The sequence below is a fragment of the Cloeon dipterum genome, chromosome 1, assembly GCF_949628265.1.
Source record: "Cloeon dipterum chromosome 1, ieCloDipt1.1, whole genome shotgun sequence".
In the NCBI taxonomy this organism is placed as follows: Eukaryota; Metazoa; Arthropoda; class Insecta; order Ephemeroptera; family Baetidae; genus Cloeon; species Cloeon dipterum.
The window spans coordinates 10,827,694-10,850,982 of NC_088786.1; the positions used below are offsets into that span (position 1 = coordinate 10,827,694).

Genomic DNA, 23,289 nt, shown 5'->3' on the forward strand with positions numbered 1-23,289 from the left:
CTCTGGCTCCACCTTTCCCGCCGCGCCGTGCCTTCGCATTATTTTTGCCTGTTTGCAGCAAACGCCAGCTTTGATCTAAATTATTGCTTTATCCGTTTTTATTTATATTGATTGGTTTATACATTATCTTCAAAATTTGGTTGAAAATTTCAAATATTATATGAAGGTAAAGATATGTAGCGGTACAATAGTAAACAAGTCTTGCTTTTTGTTAGGAGCCAACAATTGTCGGCGGTTTGAATTATTGTAATTTTGCATTATTGTCAGCAGAAAGATGATTTTAAAATAAGAATTCAGTTTTAGCCCGTCAGCCACACGGTGCTGATATGAGTCGTTTAATTGTGCAGAACCCGATTCAAAGGGGTGAGTCCAACCATCAGTTAGCAAAAGAATTTATCACTCTATTATTGTAAAAACAATTTCAGTTCTATGGTATTTGATTAAGTGTCCGATCGGATTGCAACTGTAAACTAATGCACCAACCAAATTGTTCATCTGAATTCATCGGTCTTCATCATTTCTACCCTCATCACCCAAAGATATTAACGTTAACATTGTAAAAATAGTACAATTGGTTACAGAACAGTAATTACGAAATAGGTAATAAAATTTTAAATAATAACCTCTTTATTACAATTACATCAATTTCTTAATTTTTATCTTTCGCGCGATTGAGAAATTAGGAAAACGCTGAAATTGGAGGATTAAAAATATGTATATTTATAATATTATGTGCTGTGTGTTTTGGCTTCTTAAAGTGAACAAGGAGAATTAATATTGCCTGCAGACACTCTTATCTCTCGCAGAAGTTTAAACTTGAATAAAATAGCAGAAAATTATGCATGCATTCTTGAGAAATGAAGTCATTAAGCGGCGCCACTGAGTAAAGTACGCGTGGAAAAGGAATTCGCAGATCAGTGTAAAAATATCACATTCTTTTGCAGCATTCAAGAAATTCCAATTTAAGTATTAAAAGAACCATCCCTATAAATTAAACGCGTTTCCAAGGAATTTTTTAGATGGTCAGTTGTTATTTTTATAAATTCGAAGTGCAAAGGTTAAAAAGCAAAGAAAAAAATTTTGAATCCTTATATAAAAATCTAATAATCCTCGAAACACATGATGTTGAAATACTCAATTTGTAAATCGCTATTTATCTTCTTTTGAAAATTTCAACGTTGTTGAGTGATTGTATTCACTATAGCTCAGCTGGAAACTATGCGATAAAACTAATCCACAGGGAACTCGCCAAAGGGTTACAATATAATGTCACAACTTCAGTGGACTTGCCTTTCCCTTTCTAAAACTTTTTTTACTGCTGCTGGTGCTGGCCATTCAAAAAGGTTAAAGAGTACTCGTATTTTAACATTTCAGGAAGACACACAAAGCCTACATAGGACACACAGGGGCTGTCATCCCCCTCCTCCTCTGGTATTTTTCTCCCTCCTCCTCCTCCAGGAGAGCAGGAAAGAAAAGGTCCGTCCTTTTCTCATGTTCAGTCGAACGTCAATCACGAGTGGCGCATAAGCCTGCTCTTGGAGATAGAGAGCGCCCCAAACAACGCACGCAAACCAGCAGAAGGCACCGCATCCCCGCTCCACAGGCAGCTGACCACGTGTGTCCTATCCTCGCGGTCTCCAGGCAGAAAGCATAGCCGGCAGTGCGTGTTCCGCGGTGCGACCGCCTAGCAGTGATTCTCGCTTCCCGGAGTGCCCATTGGGACATTCAGCAGCCATGTGGTGGAGCACACCTGAGTTGCTGCTGCCGCTGCTGCTTCTGCTCCTAGTGTCCGAGTCCGAGCAGGTCAAAAAGGTCGGCCGCGCGCGGAAAGGTCGCGGCAGCAATTGGTGGTAAGTACTTTATTTCTTCCCTATCTTTCTCCCTGAGCCGTGACCACCAGAATGAGACACCCGGATTTTCGATGCACAGGTGGAAGGAAGGTGTTTCAGGGGTTATGAATGAATATGTATATTGTGCACTACTTTCTTTTCTTTCGTATAATTATTATTATTATTATTATTATTCATTTTATTGGACACCATCGGTGTACAACTAAAGTCAATTACAAATTTATTTATTATAACGGAATGCTTGTGATAAAGTTAAAGGTTTTTGACACAGTCTAGTAAATGGTACATACTAGAAAGCAAAGAATCACAATAAATACATTTACAATTAACGGTGACTTCGAGATGAAAACATTTATGTGAACAGACGAGGAAATGATAGCCATGAAAAGAATATCTAGTAAACATAGCCCTGTCTTTACAATTTGTATTAGTCCAGTTCTTTCGTGTAATCATTGTCCATAAAGATGGGCTACTGAAAAGGTAAAACCTTGAAGAGGGATTATCCATGAACATGTAGGATTATTTAGACCCTGTTATATTTTACCTATTTTATTATTTGTTACTTGCTGCTTCATGCAGAGAAATAACATTTTTTTTAATTATTCTGTGCTTGTTTTCTTTGTTAAAAAAATAAAAAAAATAAAGCTTAGTTTGTACAAAAAAATACCAGTAAAAATAAAAAAAAATAACGGCTTGCTATTTAAACTTCATATCAAGGCGAAATTAACATATTTAAATTGTTTATTCATCCCGCACAGAAAACATCAGCGTAATAAATTATTTGACAAGGAAAACAATTTTAATCACACTGTTGGGTTATTAAATACTTTTTTTACACAATAAGAGTTAGGCACATTTTAGAAAAAAGTGATCCTATGTAAAACGATATTGCTTCATCGCGGCTTATCATATGCGATCTGAATGACTGCAAATTCAACTGTCGTAATTATTTAAACAGCTTATTTTATTTTAAATGCGTATCTAATTAGCCAAATTTTTCATTACTAACCATGGGAAGTTGGGCAAGAAACTTATCTTTACCGCTATAAATTGAGATCACCCCATGGTTATAAACTCTCATTGTTAACACCAATCCATATATATGAATTTATTATCTTGTGATTTAAACTGAAAAATGCGAGAGATTTTAAAAAACTTATGAAATCGTTGTTGAGATTGAATATCACTTATTGATGATAGTTGACAATTTTGAAGTTGATATTCTAAAAATACAACGGAAGCAGCTAATATTTAGACATGTGGAGGGAAAATGAAGATCAACTTTCACTCTTTAGGCTTTGTTTAGACTTGAAACTGGTGGGTATATTGATTCAGAAAAATTTCAAATTTAAACTAAACTTAATATATTTATGCTACAAATTTTAAATTACGTGTGCCACAAGATGTTTTAAAATTGATTTTTGTTAATAAGATGCATTTATAGGATTGCGATTTTGACAGAACAAAATATAAATATAAGGGTGTCAGGGTTTTACCTGAAGATATTACGATCGCATTAAAAACCCTGACAAAGGGTGAGCTGTTGTTGCCAGGTGCAAAATAGGTACAATAGAGGCTTAAATTGTGTGGGAGATTTCGTGTCTCCTCTTAACTCCCATAAATAAAAACCATGAAACCGACAACACATCATGAATCTTCTCTACCTGAAAAAATGTACAATCACAATTTTTCTAGCTCAAATATAGTTCAGTCTGAACGGAGTGAAAAGAGCCGAAATGCAATTTTTGCTACACTATCCCTGTGGATTTCGGGGTCAACCCAAAATAAGACAAAAGGAATAAAGTGCCCTATTTAAAGTCATTAAAGAAAATTCTCAAGGGATTTTAAGGTCAAAGTTTGACGAAACATAAAAAAATCAGTCAATAGCTCATAAATGTTGCTATTGTGTCACTTTGGTAATCTCTTAATTTTTCATTAAATAACATTATGGCTTGTGAAGCTTGTGTAAAAAAATCTGATTGAAACGCCTAGACACCTTTTCTGTCTTATTCATTCATATTTTTGCCTTAAAGGAGAAATCAAGCAACTGTTGTCACATTCCTCCAATATCTGAATGTACTCTTCATGGTGGACATCAAGGGAATAGGCCACAATCGTCCCCATAAATATAACTATAACAGTAAGGTTATTCCCACGGTAAGGAAATGCAGTGCATGTACTCATAAATGTAATCCATGGGTGCTTGGTTTACCCGAGAAGAGCGAATAACAAAATTTACCATATACTTCTCAGGCTTTTCGGTTTCAAAAAGGAGCACCTTCGTGTGTTCACTCGTCAAACATTGATTTCCCGCGTGAAACTCTAAACAAACATTTCGGTTCATAAAAGAAACGAAATATTAGAAAAACTGTGCTTACAGGCTAAAATTTAGTAATGTAACTATCTATTTTGGAATGGACCTAAAAGAGTTGTGCTCTTCTTTTACTGGCATTTCTTTTAAACTAGTTAGTTTGCTCATTAATTTTTATGCTCGGCATGTTTGCTGCCAGATTGAACTGTTCAAACATTTAAATTAAAATTTTGTAGAACAGATGCAATTTATTTTTAAATTAATATGCAAATAATAATAATTATGCCAAAATATTTTCTGTCAGTGCGGCCTGTAAGGATTTTTCATCCATTTTTAACTTTTCTTCTAGAATATTCGATAGGAAGAAGTGCTGCGGAAAAAGATAACTTCTAGTTCCTTCTAAAACTAGAATTTCGCGTACTCACTGTTGGGTGTCAGCACGGGTCTAGCAAAGTTTCGCACGCCGGCGGACGCGGGTCCGTCGCCCGCCAAATGCTTTCTCCCTGCGGCCGCAGTTTATCGGTTCCACTCTGCTGGCTCGCCAAAAGCAGATCATTTAGCCGCTCGGCCGGTCGTACATTAAATTTATACAAAAAGCTTCTCTTTTTCCGGCGCGCCTTGGAAATATTTATTAAGCCAGCGCCGGCGTCGTATATTTTTCGCGCCGCCGCCGACTTTGACATTTTAAAACGAAAATCTGCTATTGCGCGTTTGATGTGCTGATATTTCCTCCTGCTTGGCTCGCATTTTCGAAACGAAAATATTTTGGGTGAGTGCTCCTGGCTGCGCGCGGTTGTCTCTCCTGCCGCCCCCGTAAATCATGCAAGTGTTTACTTTAGTGCCTGTATGCGACCCTGCTTGATCAGCATTCGCCGAAAAGAGACACTTCCCAGACGACGAACACTTCTATATACATTAATTCAAAATAGCAAACGACCGCACATACATTCTGACTCGCATTGAAAAACTAGTGAAAATAAACAAGACGAAGTGACGCCTTTTGCAAAGTAATAAAAAAATCCTGGATTTTCTTTACATTGCCAATTGAGAAATACATTTTGCTTTAAAAGTATATATGGCGTGAAATGAAAAAATGGAATTTTTGCAAAATAATTATGTATTAATTTTCCATTTCATTACATGGTTAAGAAAAGTGATGCCTGAAATAACTTTTAGTACATATTATATATAAATTTTGGATGTATATATAAGGCATCCTCAAGTGACACGAATCAGTATTATGAGAAATTTTAAAATCTAGAATAACATTTGGGAACACCCAGCAAGCGAATAGGAAAGCACTTTCAATTTTTCTTTCAGTGTCAGGAGCCCAACCAGAGTGCAGTTTGTTATAATAGTTATTGAATAAAATTTCATTAAATTGGCTAGACATATAGGTGTAAACGAACTCAACCTACGGGGAGCAGCATTTCAGACGCGTCAACCCTAATAACTTAAACTTACCCGGGGGTCATTTTCACATTTATGGATGTGCTCTATTGGTACAAAATTTACGGAGATTCTGATAAAATATTGAATATATTTTTAGAAGCAAGATCTTAAAAAAATCACTGATTTTCAACAATTTATAAGCATTTCTTCATTTAGGAAGCTCAAATCTGTATTTTATTTTGAATGTAGTGGGTAATCAGTTCTGTAATTATTTAGTTCTTAAATAATTATCATTATTTAAAAAAACAGTTAAACCTCTATGGCGAACAAAAGCTGTTGAAAAGTGCGTCGAAAATGAATTTGTCCGGCTGTCAATGATGTATTATTTTCCATCGGTTCTTTTTCTGCCGAAAACAGGATGAGAGAGTTGAAATTGACTCTGGCATGACTCCTGAGCAAATATTTTCCGTGTGTGCGGAGAATATCGGTGACACAGAGACAGAAAAAGACTTCCTTCCCTCTTCGAGGTGTATAAAGGCATTAAAAAGTAAAGCACACACGCACGCACCTCCGCCTTTCAGGATGCGCCGCGACCATTAAACGATTTTGAGCAGAGCAAACATTTTCATTGTGCGCGCACCATTAAACAAAACATTAACTGATATCAAGAGCGAGGGTGCGGTCCAGAGAGCAGCGATTGCCAGCACACGGCACGCTTTGACGAGTCTCACTGGCGATAATTAGTTGCTGCCGGCTACGTTCTTCTTCCGAAATATGTGTCGCTTCGTAACTCCGTTGACAATGCCCACCATTTTTCATACCGACTAATTGGCCACTTTGGCGGGGCGTTTCTACGGCTGCCGGATATGCAAATTTCTGGGCGGTATGATGCAGAGTGGGGGATTCTTAAGAGCTTGATTCACTCGCTGAATGTGAGCTTGAATATTAATCGAATATTACTTTGTATTCATAAGATTTTCAAAGCAATTAGTCAACGTTCAATGATATTTTTCCTCTTTGAAAATGTAACTGCGCAAGTTTTTCTAACCTACAAAATTACAATTCTTTAATAAATAATTGCTAGCAAAGAAAATCAATGGGAGTCTGTAAAGTATAAAATTTATCGAGTCAATTAATTGACCCAAGAGGTAAAAATGGCGAAAATCAAAAACTTGGGAGAATAGTGGTATATATAGTAAAAAATATATTTTAATAATTTTTATTCCAAATGCCAACATTGCAAAATATTTTTTAATCAGAAGTTGGAATTGGCTGGACTTTACATAATCTTCAAATAAAACACATTTCTTCTTGTAAAAATACTCTTCTTGCTTTAAAAACTAGTTTTAATTTTGTTTCAGGGGTATAGCGAAAGCAGGCGAACCTAACAACCTTGTCCCGAACGTTCCTGGCAGCGCAAAATATGACGCAACAATTCTTGAGCGCGTTGCGCTGCGCAAGAAGCAGGCGCGATTAATAGAAGAAAATAAAGGCGTGGATGCGGTCATCGTAAAAGGTGCTAACATGGCAATCAACGAATGTCAATACCAGTTCAACAATCGGAAATGGAACTGCAGCACCAAAACTTTCCTGCATGGGAAAAACCTTTTTGGCAAAATCGTGGACAGAGGTGAGTAAAAATCGCATTTGATTATTGGTTTCAACATATTTTTTATTTTATTAATTTAAAACATTTAAAAGAAGTGGTTTTTTAATACTATGTACTTAACGGTTATTATTTTATTTTTAAAGTCGAGTGATCTTTGCAATTTCTCTGTTCTGATTTCTTTGCCTTTAAGTTTAAAGTACTTACTCGCCTCTTTTTCCTTGCAATCTTTAAAAGCAGCAGCGCACCTGAATTGAGACTTTGAGTGCACGTCCTGATTGAGTGTTTAAGTGATGCGTTTTTGAGCGCGATTAAAAGCAACACGGACGCGGAGAGAGTTGAATAAGGCCACACTGCGCATTGTGATGGAAGTGTACGTATTATGTTGTTGACCTGATATGCCATTAAAAATACATTCAGCTGAAAAGAAATCCGATTGATTTTGGTATCGAGAGAGGCAAGCAGTACTGGATTCTCCACTTGTGCTGCAAAACAAACAAACAAACGCACAGCAAATGCACTTGCACTGCATGCACACACTCGCTAGTAAAGCGGCCTCTCGCTGAAAAAGTGTGCTACATTCGGTGTAATTTCAACCGAAGACAAAACAACTTTTTACTCGCGATTCGCGGTCGTAAACAGATGTTGTCGATTGATAAAAAGCGCCTCTCGATATAAATTAAATTTCGTGCAGTGCATTATTTTAACGCCAAATTAGGACTGGGCAATTAATCAATACGGTCGCGGACAACGCTCTCGCCGAGTAATTTATTGCTTTGAGTTATTAAACGTGTATTTGGTTGCGCCACGTACACCATTGCTAGTCTGATCACGCACTCGAACTGAATAATCCGCGCGACCGCTTCGTTTTTTCGTCGCCATCCGCTTGCTTCCACATGCACACAAAACGCGCACGCAGCCGATATTCCTGTCCGCAAGAATCCGCCCTTTCACACTTCACCAGACCACTTTTGTCGGAATTTTCCCAACTTCTCTCATTGTCTAATTGCCAATGCTCTTTTCCTTCTATTTATTCCACTGTTGACAGAGCGTGTGTTTATTTGAACATTTTCTCCCCTTCCGATCAAATTGTAATTTTCCAACTCTCAGACAACTAAATGGCTTGCTTGGTTTTAAATTTTTTTTAAAATTTTCAATCGCCATAAATGTGTTTCAAGTTAGCTGAAACTGAATAGTTGGGGGAATTTTATTTGTTTGAAAAACGAATAAAATACGTAGAACAATGTTAAATTATTTTATAGCTGGTATGAGTCTATATGAAGGCAGAATGACTCGAGGTTTTCATAATATTAAAACTCAACCTATCTTGATATTTAATTTTTCCAATTTAACATCTTCAAAGTTATGTTTATATTTTATTATTTATTTGCTGTTTTGAAGTCACACATTTATGAAATCTTACAAAAGTTTAAGTGTTTCTCGGCCTAGGATTAGATTCTAAAATTCAAATTTTGCCCACAGGAATTTAGATTCAAAATTTTGGTTTATTACGGATCAGCAGGGCAACTGTGCCCCATACATCCACATCCAGAACACAACAAAAATATAACAAAGCATTTTCTTGTACAATTTATGGAATTAGCTTCTAGACTATAGTAGCATGAATTTAAAAAAATTAAACAGGAAAATATAGATTTTGTCTTCAAAAAAGGTGAGTATCTATTTGAGAAATTAAATCATGTTGGATTATAGTGCACGTTTTGCATGTACTAAGACCATACAAAGAGGCAATAAATGTCAACTTTGGTGCAAATGAATATTTTTGCTTGTCAGTGCTGTGCAATATTTTTTGTGATAGCGCAAAAATGTTCTGCTATATGTGTTAACGTAAATAATGGACGATTTTTTACGCGAGAATTTGTCCATATCGAATGTCCTCCTATTGCATTCTGCGTCACAGTGTAATTGCTGGTTTTTGACAAAAAGGGGAGACCTTACCGCTATGCTGACAGTCCACTCTACTGGGTCTCTATACACGTAATTACGCCGATTGACAGCACCAATGAGTTTGTAAAGCAGCAGCTATACATATGCGTTGAAAGCTCTCTGATGGTCAATTGGAATAAAAGGGCCAGCACATGGTGCCTCACATCAAAGGCCGTAAATACATTACAACAGAGTAATTAGAAGCGCAGGGAGGACGCTTGAGGACCAGTTGACAAGCAAATAAACAAACTCAAATGGGAGTGCGTAATTCTGTATTAAATACGTTATTCACAACTGGTTTTGAAAAGGGGGGCGCTTCCAATTCAACTGGAGAAACTTATAATTTCTCTTAGTTCATAAAAACGTGACATATATTTCATGATTGAAATTTAGATAAGGTTTTTGGATTTAAAAATGTATAATTTAATTTTTTTCTTTTATAATAGAGAGTTTGTTTAACTATATATGTTCCCTTAGTATGTTTTATTGTTGTTCAACAGTAAGAACATAATTATATGTTTGTTTAATCTCACAATTAGTCATAAATAAATTACAGTCAAAGTCAAAATCAAAAGGGTAAGTAAGAAAGGATGATATTTCAGGCAAAAAAGTTAGCTAAGTAAGAGGATAAAGTCAAAATGGGCCCAGACTAGTAAAATGCAAAAAAAAGGTATCACACAAAATTACACTTGCTGTTTCATACACCTTGTATAGTGTGATTAGAGGTGGTGTGATAAAACCGATAAAACAAAATAATATTTCTAAAATATATTTCCATCGAGTCGATCATAAATTAAAAAAAATACCAGAAAATTGAGGTTTTCGAATTGATATCAATAATTGCTTTTCTCCGAACCGGCTGCAGAGAGTGAATATAAGTGCTGGGGAATAAATAATTAACATCCATTTGAAGCGCCAAAGGGGAAAGAAGGCCTACCCATGGTGCGAGAATTATATTCTGCTCTCGCGTGTGCCGGAGCGATTTGATCAATCAATTAATAGCGCTGGGCGCGAGTGAGAAAGGTGCCACGGAGCACATCAAAAGCGAACCTTAATGATTGTAATGAGCCGCGCATAGACCGCAACAATTTGTTTTTCAGTCGGTCGGTCGACTTGGAGAAACTCCGCACGTCAGCAGGGTGGTCTTTTCACAAAAAACGCGTGCGGAGCAGAGCAAAAGAAGCGCGGAGAAGAAGAAAAAGTTGTAAAGCAATATATATGTAGGATTGTAATTTTACGCCAGCAGCAGCGCAGATCTTCTTATGCCGCGGCCGACATCATCATTATCATCATCTCTCTTGCACTTTTTCCGCGCGGCTGTGTTTTTTTAATAGGTACGCGAGCTGCGAGTTCTATCACGCCAATTCCGTGTCCTAGAGACGCTCGCTGTCTTATAAAACGCTCGCTCGCTTGGGATTTTACAACTTTGGCCCGCGGCACTGGATGCACTGCTGGATTATAACCACTCTGATGGCCACAATTACAAGCTATTAGGCGGGCCTTTTATTTTTTGCCAGCGCCAAATATCACGAGATGGAATTTAGTTTCACAGAACAGACCTTATATGCAGGTGATCTGCAATAAAATTCAAATCGAAATGCTCTGCCTGCGTGTGCCCGAAAAATTGTATAAATTAAGCTCCGCTGAGGCTCCACGAGTGCTCGATTTTCATGAATTTTAGAATCACGAAACACTACTTGAAAAACTGAAACTGGTCGAGCAGTGAAAATATCTTTAAATCAACGAGATTGAAAAGGCTTGTTTTTCTATTTCCTGTAAGGCATGCTACAAACTGCAAGCATTTTCTATTTTCAAGATTGAAAAAATCGATCAATTTTGAGACAAGTTCTTCCAGAAAATTTTATTTGGAAAAAATAGTAAAATAAAATTATTAATTTCCAAACGCCAATATCAGCAATCACAGATATAAAATGAAAAAAAAATATTTTTAGAATAAATTTTCATCGCGCTTGTTTTTAAAAACATTTGGATTTTACAATGTCCAAGTTTGCGTTCAAGAAATTATTTTCTGAAATTAAGGGCTGAATAACTGACAATTCTGAATGAAAATTATTTTTCCACGTTTAGAACTTAAGAAAGAGGACCAAAGAGTGTCATTTGTGGCTCACAGAATATAAAATTCTGTTGTAATTACTATCCCTTAATCAATTAGGAAGGAGAGAGTGTGTAATTACTCTCCGTCACAGCGATAGAAAAATGAAGCCATAAAGCCGTATAAGTCGCTGGCTGAAATAACACACACACAGGTGATGCAAGGTTATCAGGCAGAGAGAAAGGATGCTTTTGGGAGAGAATGAAATAAATTTTCCTGCTCATCTGGCCCTCCAACTATCTTGGCGTGAGCGCGTTTCTCCACTCAGGAAGAGTCCCGTGGGCGACTCTGGGACGTATTTTCTCGCTGCACCAACCGCTCTCCGACGATCTTGTTTGTTTGCGACCGGGATCACGCGAGTGTTCTGCTACTTACGCCGCTTATCAGCACTATTAGTGTCGGCCATCCGAGATTAAACGCACATAAAATTACGATTTTATGACATAAGAGACCGACCGGGTAGATATACGTAATTAAGAAATGCAGCCGACTTGTTTCATTTTGAAGAATTAGAGCTAATTGATAATTCAGGTAGGGGGAAAACGTAGCAATGAAAATGGACATAGATTTTGATGGCTTAAATATCGTTTTTTTACAAGAACGTTCTATCCTTTTGCCAAAGAAGGCTACAAGTTACCAATATAATTAAATGCAGCGGAATTTTCTAATTTTAAAACTTATCTTGAAGTCTATCGATTCTTACCTGGTTTATGAAAAACGACTCTTTTAATTCTTTCATGATTAGCAAATTTGTATATGCTGCTAATAAAAAAAATTCACTAAATATTTAATTATTTTTAAAAAACTTTCTTGGTGGAAACATTTTGCTTAGGCTTCATATTTTAATAAAAGTGTTTTTGCTGGCTATTAATAATCTATCGGCACGACCTTTATTAATCAACCCATCCTATATATATTCAATTAAAGAGCGAGGCTATTAAGTGATTTGAAAATCGCTGTTTACATGCTGCGGTGTGTGTACTGTATAAACGCTACGCGTCAAAAACGCCACCTTATTTCATTTTCAGTATCTGCAGGCGAGCACACACATGTATATCGTCTTTTCTCGCTGCTTGGGTACACAAGTGGTGGCTATATTACACATAATACCTTGCTATTAACTCACCTTTTTTCTTTATTTCACATTATAAAAGTCGGCGGCTCCTTTCTTGACCATCCGAGGGGAGGTAATGATAGGCTTGGAAGTATCTCTTAACTCCCAGCCGCCTACAAATTACACCGCAGCCTCGGTTACCGCTAGAAACAGCCAGGCCACCAAGGGACCACCGTGATATGCATAAAACATATCTGCCTCCAAGATGGTTCGCCGCAATATTCACGTTTCAATCCATAGCTGTAAATAACTTTCTTCTGTTCATGGTGGGAAAATCCAAGCCAATTAAATTCTTCTCTTCGGTTGCATTGATGCAGTCAGCAAATTTACCTCTTAGTGAATCTGTCTGTATTTTTAAATTTTATAAATTCTTCAGCCTTTGACCTTAAAAGATTTGAAGAAACTAAATTAATTTTCTTGAGACTATGAAAAATAAGATTTCGATTCCGTAAATCTTTAATTTTAATAAAATTTTAATATTTACGTCAAGAACAAAGTCCCATGCTCCATGGTGTGCTGAACCACATTGAGGATCCGCCAAGCGAGCGAGCGCGCACATAAAATAATTTTACGTTCAAAAGTTCCTTGCACCACAAAACGTCTTAATTCCCTCTCTCGTGCTGCGCCTCGGGCCGTCGGTCGGTCGGCTGAGCTGAATTCAATATTATAAAACACGAAGCTATTGATTGCATGGCTGCTTCCTCGTGGGCGATAATATTAATAATTCGCCGGCCGGCCGACTGAGCGAATCATGCTTTTCATTTTCCACTCAGCCGGCCGCGCGACTTGATGAAGCGCGAAAGATGCACACGGGTGGAAATGTTTGTTTTTGCTTGCACTGCACCTGCGAGGTGCATTTGGGTGGCAATCGATCATGCCGCTGATTATCGCCTTCCTAAGCGGTTGTAATTTTCTGTTGCACGCCGGATCAATCATCTCTGCGTCTCCAGAGACTAATTGGAGACACTTGAGCGGAAAGGAAGGAAGAGTCCATCTGTAGTCACAATACACACCAGATGTGTCTATTGTAAACCCGGAAAATTTTCAAGCCATTATTCAACGGGCACACTGCTTGAAAAATGTTTTTTTGTTGATTTGTTAAATGCACCATAACACTTTGTCATTCTTAAGAGTGTTTTGAATGGAAAAATTCAGGACATGGATACAAAGTAGAAATTTTAGGAATTTTATATAGCCATAGAGCAACAAAACGTGCTAAATTTTGAGTTTATTTGGTAGAATGCTTGAAGATCCATAACATATAAAGCTATAAAAAAATGCAAAATTGTAAATATGTTCACCTTTATTTTGTATTTTTATTAAACTGTACAGACTTGGAAGCATTACTGAACCATTTGCTGCAACCTTAAATATTTTTATTTAATTTCAAGGTCGCAGCAGTCCCAAAAATTGGCTGTGGTAATTTTTTCTTTAGGGAAATCCACTCAGTGTGCCAAAATTGAAAATTGTATCTTAAAATTATGGTAAGATCCAGTTAAAGCGGCAATATGAAGTCAATTATTTGTGTAGCTCTAGCGTTATATTTTAAATATTAATAATTTTAATTCTCCTTTTTCTATGGTCAAATTTGAAACTTCTTTAGTCTGGATTAACGTGATCATTATTAGATAAAGCTAATTTTTTTTGTTTATTCTTGCAGTCCATGCATATATAATTTAAAAAGAAAAATGTGCGAATTATAGCAAAAATCAAAATTTTACATGAGTAATTTCTCGCTGCAATGAGCCGAAATTACAATTGCCATAATTTTAGCAAAATTTTAACATCGGCGCAGATAAAAATTTATTTGCCAAGGAAAAGTTTGTAAAATAAAAAATTGAGACTCACACTCTGACCGGATAGATTGATCATCCGACCACCCTGGTGACCCAAAGAGTGTGTGAGATAGAGTAAATCAGGTGGCCTCGCGCATCAGGAAAGAAGAAGGGTTATTAGACGCGATGACCGTCGTGTTATTTATTCAGCCACATGCTGCGCGGCACTCAAGAATCGATTTTGTTTCGCGCAACCAAGAGTCTGGAGTGGAAAGCCATGTGCACGCGTTTTCACCAGCATCATAAATTACCAGATAGATTCCTTTGTGAAGCTCCTCTCTGCTCTTTGTGTCTCGCTGCTTTTTTATTATTGATAATGAATTCCATTCGGCCCGCAGACTGGCGGGGACCTTGAGCAACGAAATTCTCATTAGGCAGTTCGTAAATTTAATTAGCCGCCGCTGATTTAACGGAGACTGTTTATGGGGAAATGCAGGCGTTGAAGTCTCTCGGACAAGCTACGAGTTGCCAATCTGTCAAAGTGAACGTTTATTTCGATCAATGGGGTTCACATGGGTCTAATAGTGACGCATTTTCCGCCGAATGTAGAAAAACAGCCACGCGGTTGTGCTGATTGCGGCATTTATGCCTCTGGAAACACAATGTGACAGCCGCAGGCTGACAGACGCGACCGCTATAGAAATCGGAAGTGAGCGAAGTGCTCTTCTCTCCACCACCGATCGATGCAAATATCGCGACAACAGAGCGGAATAAAAATTCCATTTTGAATGCAAGACGGGTGGACAGATGGTCATTTAACATTGACATTCCCGTGTCTGCAGGCCGTCGCTCACAAGTCAACGAAAGTAAAACTTCCAAGGTAACCTTCTCCCGTTGAGTGCTGCCCGTCGTTGGAGAGACACAGACAGAAAATACTGGAAATGTATATGTTTCGTGTGACAATATCCATGTAGGTGAATGGGAATAGTTCCTTCATGCTATATAAGGGGTGCCTTAACACTTACCGTCTTTAGCAGGTGACGATTTGCTGCGCCTGTCACTATCCTCCAGGGATTCTTATGCGCTTCATTCAGTTCTGTTCTTTTCTCGATTTTTATGTGTTTTTGTGAATCAAAGACGAAGTGCTTGCTTATCTACCACGCTCTCTGGGGGCTTTTAATAATATTAGCGTCGCACATGTGTGTCTTTCAAATTGCCTTCAAATTTTCTTTTCTTGCGCTATCTATTACGTCCGGCAGGCAATCGAGACAAACGACTGCTTTTTTCGGTCTATCGCAGAGTTATTATTTAAAAGTGTCCTCTCCTTTGTGTCACAGAGAGTAGCAGTAGGAAAGAGGTCCTAATTTACGGCTCGCCACACAAAATCTAGCTTCAGATAATGAATTATGTTGCCCAATACGGCTCAATTATCGAAGCAGCAGCAGCAGAGATGGCTCGAATATTAATGGTCTAATGGATATTGAGCGTTGCCAAAGATGCTATCTGGCCGCGCGTAAAAGGATTCTTTGCCATCAGCGCCCGATCGCCGAGTCAGAATTTTATCCCATATTATAAATTAGCAGCCGTGAGACGTGTTTATGCCCAAAGTGGAACAAATAGAGGCACGCATTGGACCGAATTATAATAAACACGCGCGCTTAATATGCCCGAAAGCTGAGGAGAGTCAAATCGGTGCGCTGTACGCACCACAGAATTGACTATAATTTTTGTTCTGACACTTTCGAATGGTTTCCATTTCATGGAGATCTCAGATTAAGTAATTTTACTTTTAGCTCGTCTTTAAAACATAAGTTATCATTCTGAAAAAATGTGATCACAAAGTTTAAAAATAATAAAAAAATATTACATCCAATAACAAAGTTCTGAACTATTTTAAATTTCATCCAATTGTTTTTACGCAAAAAATTATATATGTGAGTCTTTCGTATGGTGAATGCCCATTTAGCTTAGCCTGTGAAATTACAAAATTATTTCACTCCCTTTTTTCGAGTCCCTATTGTTTTGGCGCCAGAATTTGGAGGGAAATAAAATAAAAGGGGGAAATAAAATCCAGCCACCCTAACCGCTCAAAATGACAGAAAATATCAACAGAAGGTGAGTTTTGTTGTTGTGACTTTAATTAGCCACTTGTGCCCGCCAGAGATATTGGCTCCATTGTTTACAACCTTCCGCACGAAATTAATGTTAATTTTAGTGCGGCGGCTGCGGTGGCGGCGACGGCAGCGGCAGGCACCTTGAAAAATAAATTATTAATAACATAAAAACTTCCGGAACACAAAATTCCTTTTAATCCTCATCCTTCCATGCGCGCGGCGGCTTCGGCGACGATAATTTATTTCTCGCCAGTGAAAAGAAGTGTAAAGTATCTCGTATAAAAATCAAAGGAAAAGGGAAAGAGGCTGAGAGAGAGAAAGAGAGAAACCACTAAATTAGTGTTAACTTTGACATCTATTTCGTCTGAGAGAACGTAAATTAAATTATTAAAAGCGAGTCTTTCTGCGGCTGTGTTAATGTTATTGTAAGCGAACCTGCGTGTGTGTTGTGTATGTGTATATGTTGAAATGAAGGGGGAGCAGGAGGCATTTTTGAATTATTGCTCGTGCAGCGGGGGGCATGTTGAGACGCAGTGAGGGGGCCTCTTTTAGGGAGTATAATATCTAATGACATCGTGTATTCCTGCCTGCCGGGATGGAGATGTTGGAGCCCTCACAAGAGTGGAAAATAATACACACTCTCGTAGTATTAAAAACTAACCCAGAGCCCACAGCGATGCAATATAAAGCCTCTTTCTTTTTCTCATACTCTCCCGGGTTTATTGAAAACGCTCAAGAGCTAACTAAAGTGTCTGCTGTCCAGCCGCCGTGCCGTCAATAATTTATTTTTATTATTCTGCGCATTGCGATGACACATTGATGACGCTCAGATTACTCTTTCTGCGAAGACTCATCGTTGCGGCGATAATTTTATTATCTCCTCGCAAATTACGTTAAGGTTACCAAATCGATAAATTAAGTGAAATAAGTAAATAACTCGGGGCGTGGTATTAAACTGATTATTTTTGGACAAAATTCACACCAAGATAAAGATTTTACTATAGAACATGAAGCTGCATGAAAAGAAATTAAAAATTTCATTGCTCGAAATATTTGACTAAATTATAATTTACGCTGGAATTTCTTGTTTTGGTTAAGCATTGTACATCGAATTCATTTTTAACAAACAAAATGCTATTCCAATATTTGTTCTTGCTTATTTCTATCGGTTGAATTATCTAATTTCCTTGAAATAAATTTAATCAACAATAATTGTCCTAACGTGCAAGCAAAAAATCCGATAATTTTATCCGTACATCTGCGATTATTCGATAGTGACATTGAAATAAATACTTTCCCATGCCGACTGAGAACAGCCTACCAGCATAAACCCTTTTCTCCCTAAAGGCTTACATCAGTTCCCTTTCCGCCGTTCAACAAACAGTAAAGCATCTCCGCTTTTCGTTTTGCAAAAACCGCTGTGGCCAATTACGGTGAATAAGCATTTAGAATCATTTAAAAAGCGCGACGGGGCGTCCCGGAAGTTTGATATTGAGTTTTCGTACACAAACATTCAGTATACTGGGCGATCAGATAAAAAAAAAGAAAAGGAGCTGAAAGGGATTCAATTACCTGCCTCTCTCGAGCTCTCACAAGGCGCTGCTGCTCCCGACGATATAAAGAAATTAATGTGTTATCATTATAATAATAATAATGAGCACGGCGGCTCAACCACGCCTTGGCAAACAGCGAGTTATTCGACCAAAATACTCAATGGAGTGTATATGCGCGGACAAAGCGCGCTTTTTCGTTATTATCGCAGCGAACTGATCGCTCCAGTCTGTATATAAGAGCAATATAACAAAGAACTAATAGACAGATCACGGTGCAGCCGATTGATCGAATGTGTATTCAGTTCAATGACAAATGGTGCTTGACGAAGCGTGCCTTTTTATTTGTATCAACCCAATTCGAATGGAATAATTTTTCTCAATTCTCGCCTCTTCTGATTGCAGCATGTCGTGAAACTGCGTTCATTTATGCGATTACGAGTGCGGGAGTGGCGCACGCCATCAGCAGAGCATGCAGCGAGGGCACCATCGAGTCGTGTACTTGCGACTACAGCCACCCAAGGGCAGCCCACGGATCGTTCGCCAGCAATAATGCAGCAAGCAACGTCGTTTCGCCACGTAAGTCATTAGAATTTTGGACAATTTCAGAATTAACACCTTGCGTTTGCTCATTTTTCTAGGAGCAAAATAGCACATTTAATTTACCCAAAGATGCAGCCTGAAAAATAAATAATTCTAGCTTTTATCAGCTGTTAAAAACTTGACATTTCTTTTCCCGTCTCCATTTCTATGCTGTCAACTCTACATTTATTTTTTAAAATTCATAAGATTGCATGGATACCAGTATGTCCCATTATAAGTATCTGATGAAAACTTTTATTAAAAAATAGTTTTTTACAAACCCTAATACAACATTACGCATTGCTACAATAAATAATGTTGAGAGGGTTAAATTATTTATCAATATGTTAGTCTAATCTCCCTTACAATATCTTTTAGCATTAAGCCTGACTTTAACACACCTGTAGAATACATGGACATTTTGTAAAATTAGTTGAATTAAAAAGATACACAATTAGCAGGGAACTACTCAAAAGAGGTCGTGAAAAATTTATTTGGCTTATTTTGTTACAGAGGGTAAAGATTGGGTGTGGGGTGGATGCTCCGACAACATTGCATTCGGTTTCAAATTCTCTCGAGAATTTGTCGACACGGGCGAACGAGGGTCGACGCAGCGCGAAAAGATGAACCTTCACAACAACGAGGCTGGCAGAGCGGTGAGTTCCAATGTTTTTCCATCCTCTACCATCAAAATTGATCGCGGTAGCACTTTCTTTATTCTCTCTTTATTTATGTGAGTCGGGATGCCACACAGGTGTGAAAAGATAGACAACTTTCCTTCTTTTGACATATAGCAAATAGCCGGCGGCCGTCTTTCCGTGGCTCATTTCAAATTCAAATTACTCTGCGCGGCATGCATTCCCATGTAAAACCAGTCTTTATTGTTGGTAATTTAGCCATTACACCAAATTAATTGCCCAAACCACGTGTTTACAATTTTGACCCGGTTCTCTTCTCTTTAAATAAACTTCGGTGCGTGTATACGCGAGAACTATTCACACAAACAATTTCTCCTCGAGTGATAATGCCACGAGTAAACACAACGCGACCCACCTGCGTTTGGGCCTTCAAAATGCAGTCCATTCATTCATTTTTGGGCAAATATTGATACACCAATTAACGTGCAAGTTAGAAGCCTTTGTGGAGGCATAATGACCTTATAAACACTGGACGTTTATTGCTTGTTTGCCTACTGCTTTGTTAAGGCGAAATGTGCCCTCGAGATTTTATTCCTTGCGGAAATTTCATTTCCGTAATATCCTGTTTTTTGAGGTGCCTATTAAAAGCCGGAAGAAATATTAGACAAATCAATTGAAATTTGAACCATTCTGTTTGGTAAATTAACAAAATTCAGCAATAAGAATCCAAATGCATGTAAAATCTTCCAACTTCGGAAACATTTTCTATTTGATTGATTTATTTCCTTTTATTTTTATTATTCGGGGTCGCGACTTGTTTTTCTTTGTTAGGCGAAATGCGTGCCATTTACTGTAGATGTTATTCTTTGCAGAAAGTTAATTTTTCTTTGATATCCAATGACTCGTGAGCCCAATCATGAGCCAGAGTTAAAATATGTATATGGGCTTCTAAACTTTTTCAGACTCATTTGTTTCCGAGTGCTCAAAACGATATCTTTCTAACGATTTCATTTTATTTTAATTTTAATCTAACGTGCCAAAAGCACATTATTATTTTTGTTTATTCTTGCCAAAGTCATACAAATAAGACAAATATAAAAATTACAGCAAGAAATGGCATACAATAATGCTAGCAGAAGGCTGCAAAAACGATCAGATACATGTATAAAATCACGCCGCACTGAGCCAAAAGGAAATCACACTAATTATCACTGTTGAGCCTGCCACAAATGCTTGTTACACTAATATACATAGGAACTCAGACACTTAGCAATCTTTGAGCTCGAGCGGCAGGAGAGTAAAATAATGCTATTTATAAACAATAAGAAAAAAATGAAAGAAACACAATCAATGAAAAGGGATGATTTGAGGATGATGATTTAAGAAACCTTTGATATGCATTACAAATTTCTTATCTCAATCTTAAAACTAAAGAATCGTGCGTGCTCTGTCCACAGACGGTGTCGGCCGAGATGCGCAGGGAGTGCAAATGCCACGGCATGAGCGGGTCTTGCTCGATTAAGACCTGCTGGATGCGACTGCCGACGTTCCGAGCGGTCGGCGACCGGCTGAAGGACCGATTCGATGGTGCCTCCAAGGTGATGGTGAGCAACAACGGCCACAATCGGAAAAACCAGGGCCCCCTGAACAGCAACAACCAGGATTTGAACAACCCGCAATCGCGGAGACGCAAAAGCCGGAATCACGAGCGCAACAATAAGTACAGCAGCAACTCGCTGTCGACGGCGGCCACGGGTGGTGAGATCGTCACGAAGAGCGGCAAGTACAACTTCGAGCTGAAGCCAGTGAATCCACACCATAAGACGCCTGGTACCACGGATCTGGTATACTTCGAGTCGTCGCCAAGCTTCTGCGACCGCAACCCCAAACTGGGCATCGCGGGCACCAAGGGCCGGCGGTGCAACGACACGTCCATGTCTGTGGACGGATGCGACCTGATGTGCTGCGGTAGGGGGTACGACACGCAGGAGATCGTCGTTACCGAGCGCTGCGACTGCATATTCAAGTGGTGCTGCGAGGTCGAGTGTAAAACATGCCAGAGGACAAAGGTCATCCACACGTGTAAATAGTTTGTGTGACCAGATACTAAAGTCAAGAACTTATATATGAACTGAAAAAATGAATGCGTGCGAGTGAAAGAGCTAATTTATTGAACGCTAGGGTTCTGAGCAAAAAATTATTTATTAATGGAATTTTATTCAATTTGGCTTGGCTTCCAGATAAACTTGTCCTTTATGCAGGCGGTAAGGAAGTGTTAAATATCTATATTATTTCGGATAGCCTGCCTAATATATTTTTTAGCAAAAGTGAGTTTATATACGCCAACGCTGTTACAAGCAACGAACCCAATTTCATTATTTATGAATGGATCTTATTTACTGAGAATGAGTCTTAGTAGCTTTAATACGCTGTTTAAATTGTAACATTTGAACTTATTGCCTGTAGCCTTCAATACTATCTTTCTTCAGCGCTTTTGATGACTGTCGTGTACCGTATGTTGTGCTGCCTGAATTACAGTTTCCGCGAACAATTCTGTAGTAATTTTCACACAGTCTGGAAAAAACAAAGCTTCAGTGTTAACTTCTGGTTCTGCTGAATGCAGTGTCCCCTTAATTTTCGATGTGTATTGTGTCTCTGAAACTGCATTTCATGCTTCCTGGCTGCTTATATCGATAAATAATTTAACTATTATTAGCTGAGGCTGATTCCTGCGACTTTCCTGATATACAGTGTGCGTTGCTCCATAAGAAAAGCATTGAGCGGTTTTGCATGAACTTGGTAGCGACAATCAGCCCCCAGGTTGTAATTGTATAAGAATATCGAGAAAATAACCGATTCTTATATGACTGAAGACTGACACGTTTTGCTTCCTGTGAAAAGTATGTATTTTTGTGTACTTTGTAAGGTATTGTAAGTGTAATTTTAATTTAGCCAACGATGAAAAAAAATCATGTAGAGGAAAAAAGAAAAACAGCATTAGCTACCTGAAAATATAAATTTTAACTGTACACAAATCCCCATGTAGCTTTTGTTGGAAATAAAAAAGAACACATCTTCAAAGAATGCGCTGCTTTTCATTCTCTTTCAAACCCAACGAGAAAAGAGGCTATAAATTCCGTCAAAGTCCATAAAAGTCACGGTATGAGCGGAGAAAACCTAGGTGGCATTTCAATTAAGTAAGATGTCAAAGGTGGTAAATTGATTACTGACAGGCGAATCACACACGCTGACGTCGCCTCATTGTTAAGTCTTCTCTCTGTCTGTTGAATAACAATGGCCACGAACATGAATTATCCCGCGCCAGAGGAAGATGATGCTGCACTATTAAGCATCCCCGGCAAATGCACCATGCACGATGCCGAACGAATCGGCAGAGCACGCAGCTGACAACAAAGGCTACACTTTTTCTCGCTGAAAATTACTTTCCGGTGGGTGTGTCCGCTCGAAAATAACCAGTTTTCGACGAGCAGCAGCACGCCACCCACACCTATCGACGATTTTCTCATTTCCCGCTGGCGGACGCCGCTTTTGATGCTCATGAATGAATTTCTCCGCGAACGGAGAGCATAATATGTGCTCAAGTACGTGAATCACCCGTGGGAAAATTCGTTTGCAGTCTCACCGAGTGATGCACTCTGATACCTGATAGACCCATTAGTGTGGTCCATAAACAAAAGGTCAATGGGCGAATAAAAATATCCCGCCGCCGACTGACTTGGGAAGGCCTATATACATATATCTATGAACACGCAGGCAAATTTCGCATTTAAAATTCAACGCGAATTGATGGGTATTGGACGCTTAATGTTCATTTATTCTGGGAAGTTTTCCCGTCGGACGAGGAAGCACTACTATATGATATACTCTTCTTAAGTTCTTACTTAGAAATTTTCGAAGTTCTGGTATTTTGTGCTCGTCGTTTGGAAATACTTGCACTTTGTTTTACTTAGAATCTGCCTTCCTTATGATGAAACTCGGTTTCCCAGGGTTGACTTCCGACTTACCAAAGTGAAGCTTGCGTAGCATGTATATACTTAAGACAAAAATAGATAATTAACAACTTTACAAACTAAGTTAGTTGAAATTACCCCGTGTTACAAACTATAAAAAGCTGTAGAGCGCGTTATTGAATTTTAACAAGGGGGCGTTTCATTTTATATAGAGGGTAAGGTGTAGGAGTTTCCCCAAATTCCGTCATTTGCTTTTTATTTTGATGGTGCGATATTATATAAACAAGTCGGTATTTAACAACTAATGATCAGAATCCACTTCAGGT

At 38.3% G+C, this 23,289-nt stretch overlaps 1 protein-coding gene across 1 annotated transcript; it reads left to right on the forward strand.

Annotated features, from left to right (window-relative positions):
- Positions 1–1,480: 1,480 nt before the first annotated feature.
- On the forward strand, positions 1,481–22,076 carry wg (wingless). The gene is made up of 5 exons (XM_065496581.1): positions 1,481–1,850; positions 6,915–7,183; positions 18,178–18,351; positions 18,868–19,010; positions 20,450–22,076. Exons 1-5 carry the CDS (start codon positions 1,735–1,737, stop codon positions 21,080–21,082), a joined length of 1,335 nt encoding a protein of 444 aa, XP_065352653.1. The 5' UTR covers positions 1,481–1,734; the 3' UTR covers positions 21,083–22,076.
- Positions 22,077–23,289: the final 1,213 nt, after the last annotated feature.

What these genes read in the sequence shown, in the direction of transcription:
- wg (XM_065496581.1), top strand. Translation starts at nt 1,735, where the DNA reads ATGTGGTGGAGCACACCTGAGTTGCTGCTGCCGCTGCTGCTTCTGCTC. An exon ending in TGGCAAAATCGTGGACAGAG is followed by an intron (nt 7,184 to 18,177) that starts GTGAGTAAAAAT and finishes TTCTGATTGCAG; the next exon opens with CATGTCGTGAAACTGCGTTC. An exon ending in AAGCAACGTCGTTTCGCCAC is followed by an intron (nt 18,352 to 18,867) that starts GTAAGTCATTAG and finishes ATTTTGTTACAG; the next exon opens with AGGGTAAAGATTGGGTGTGG.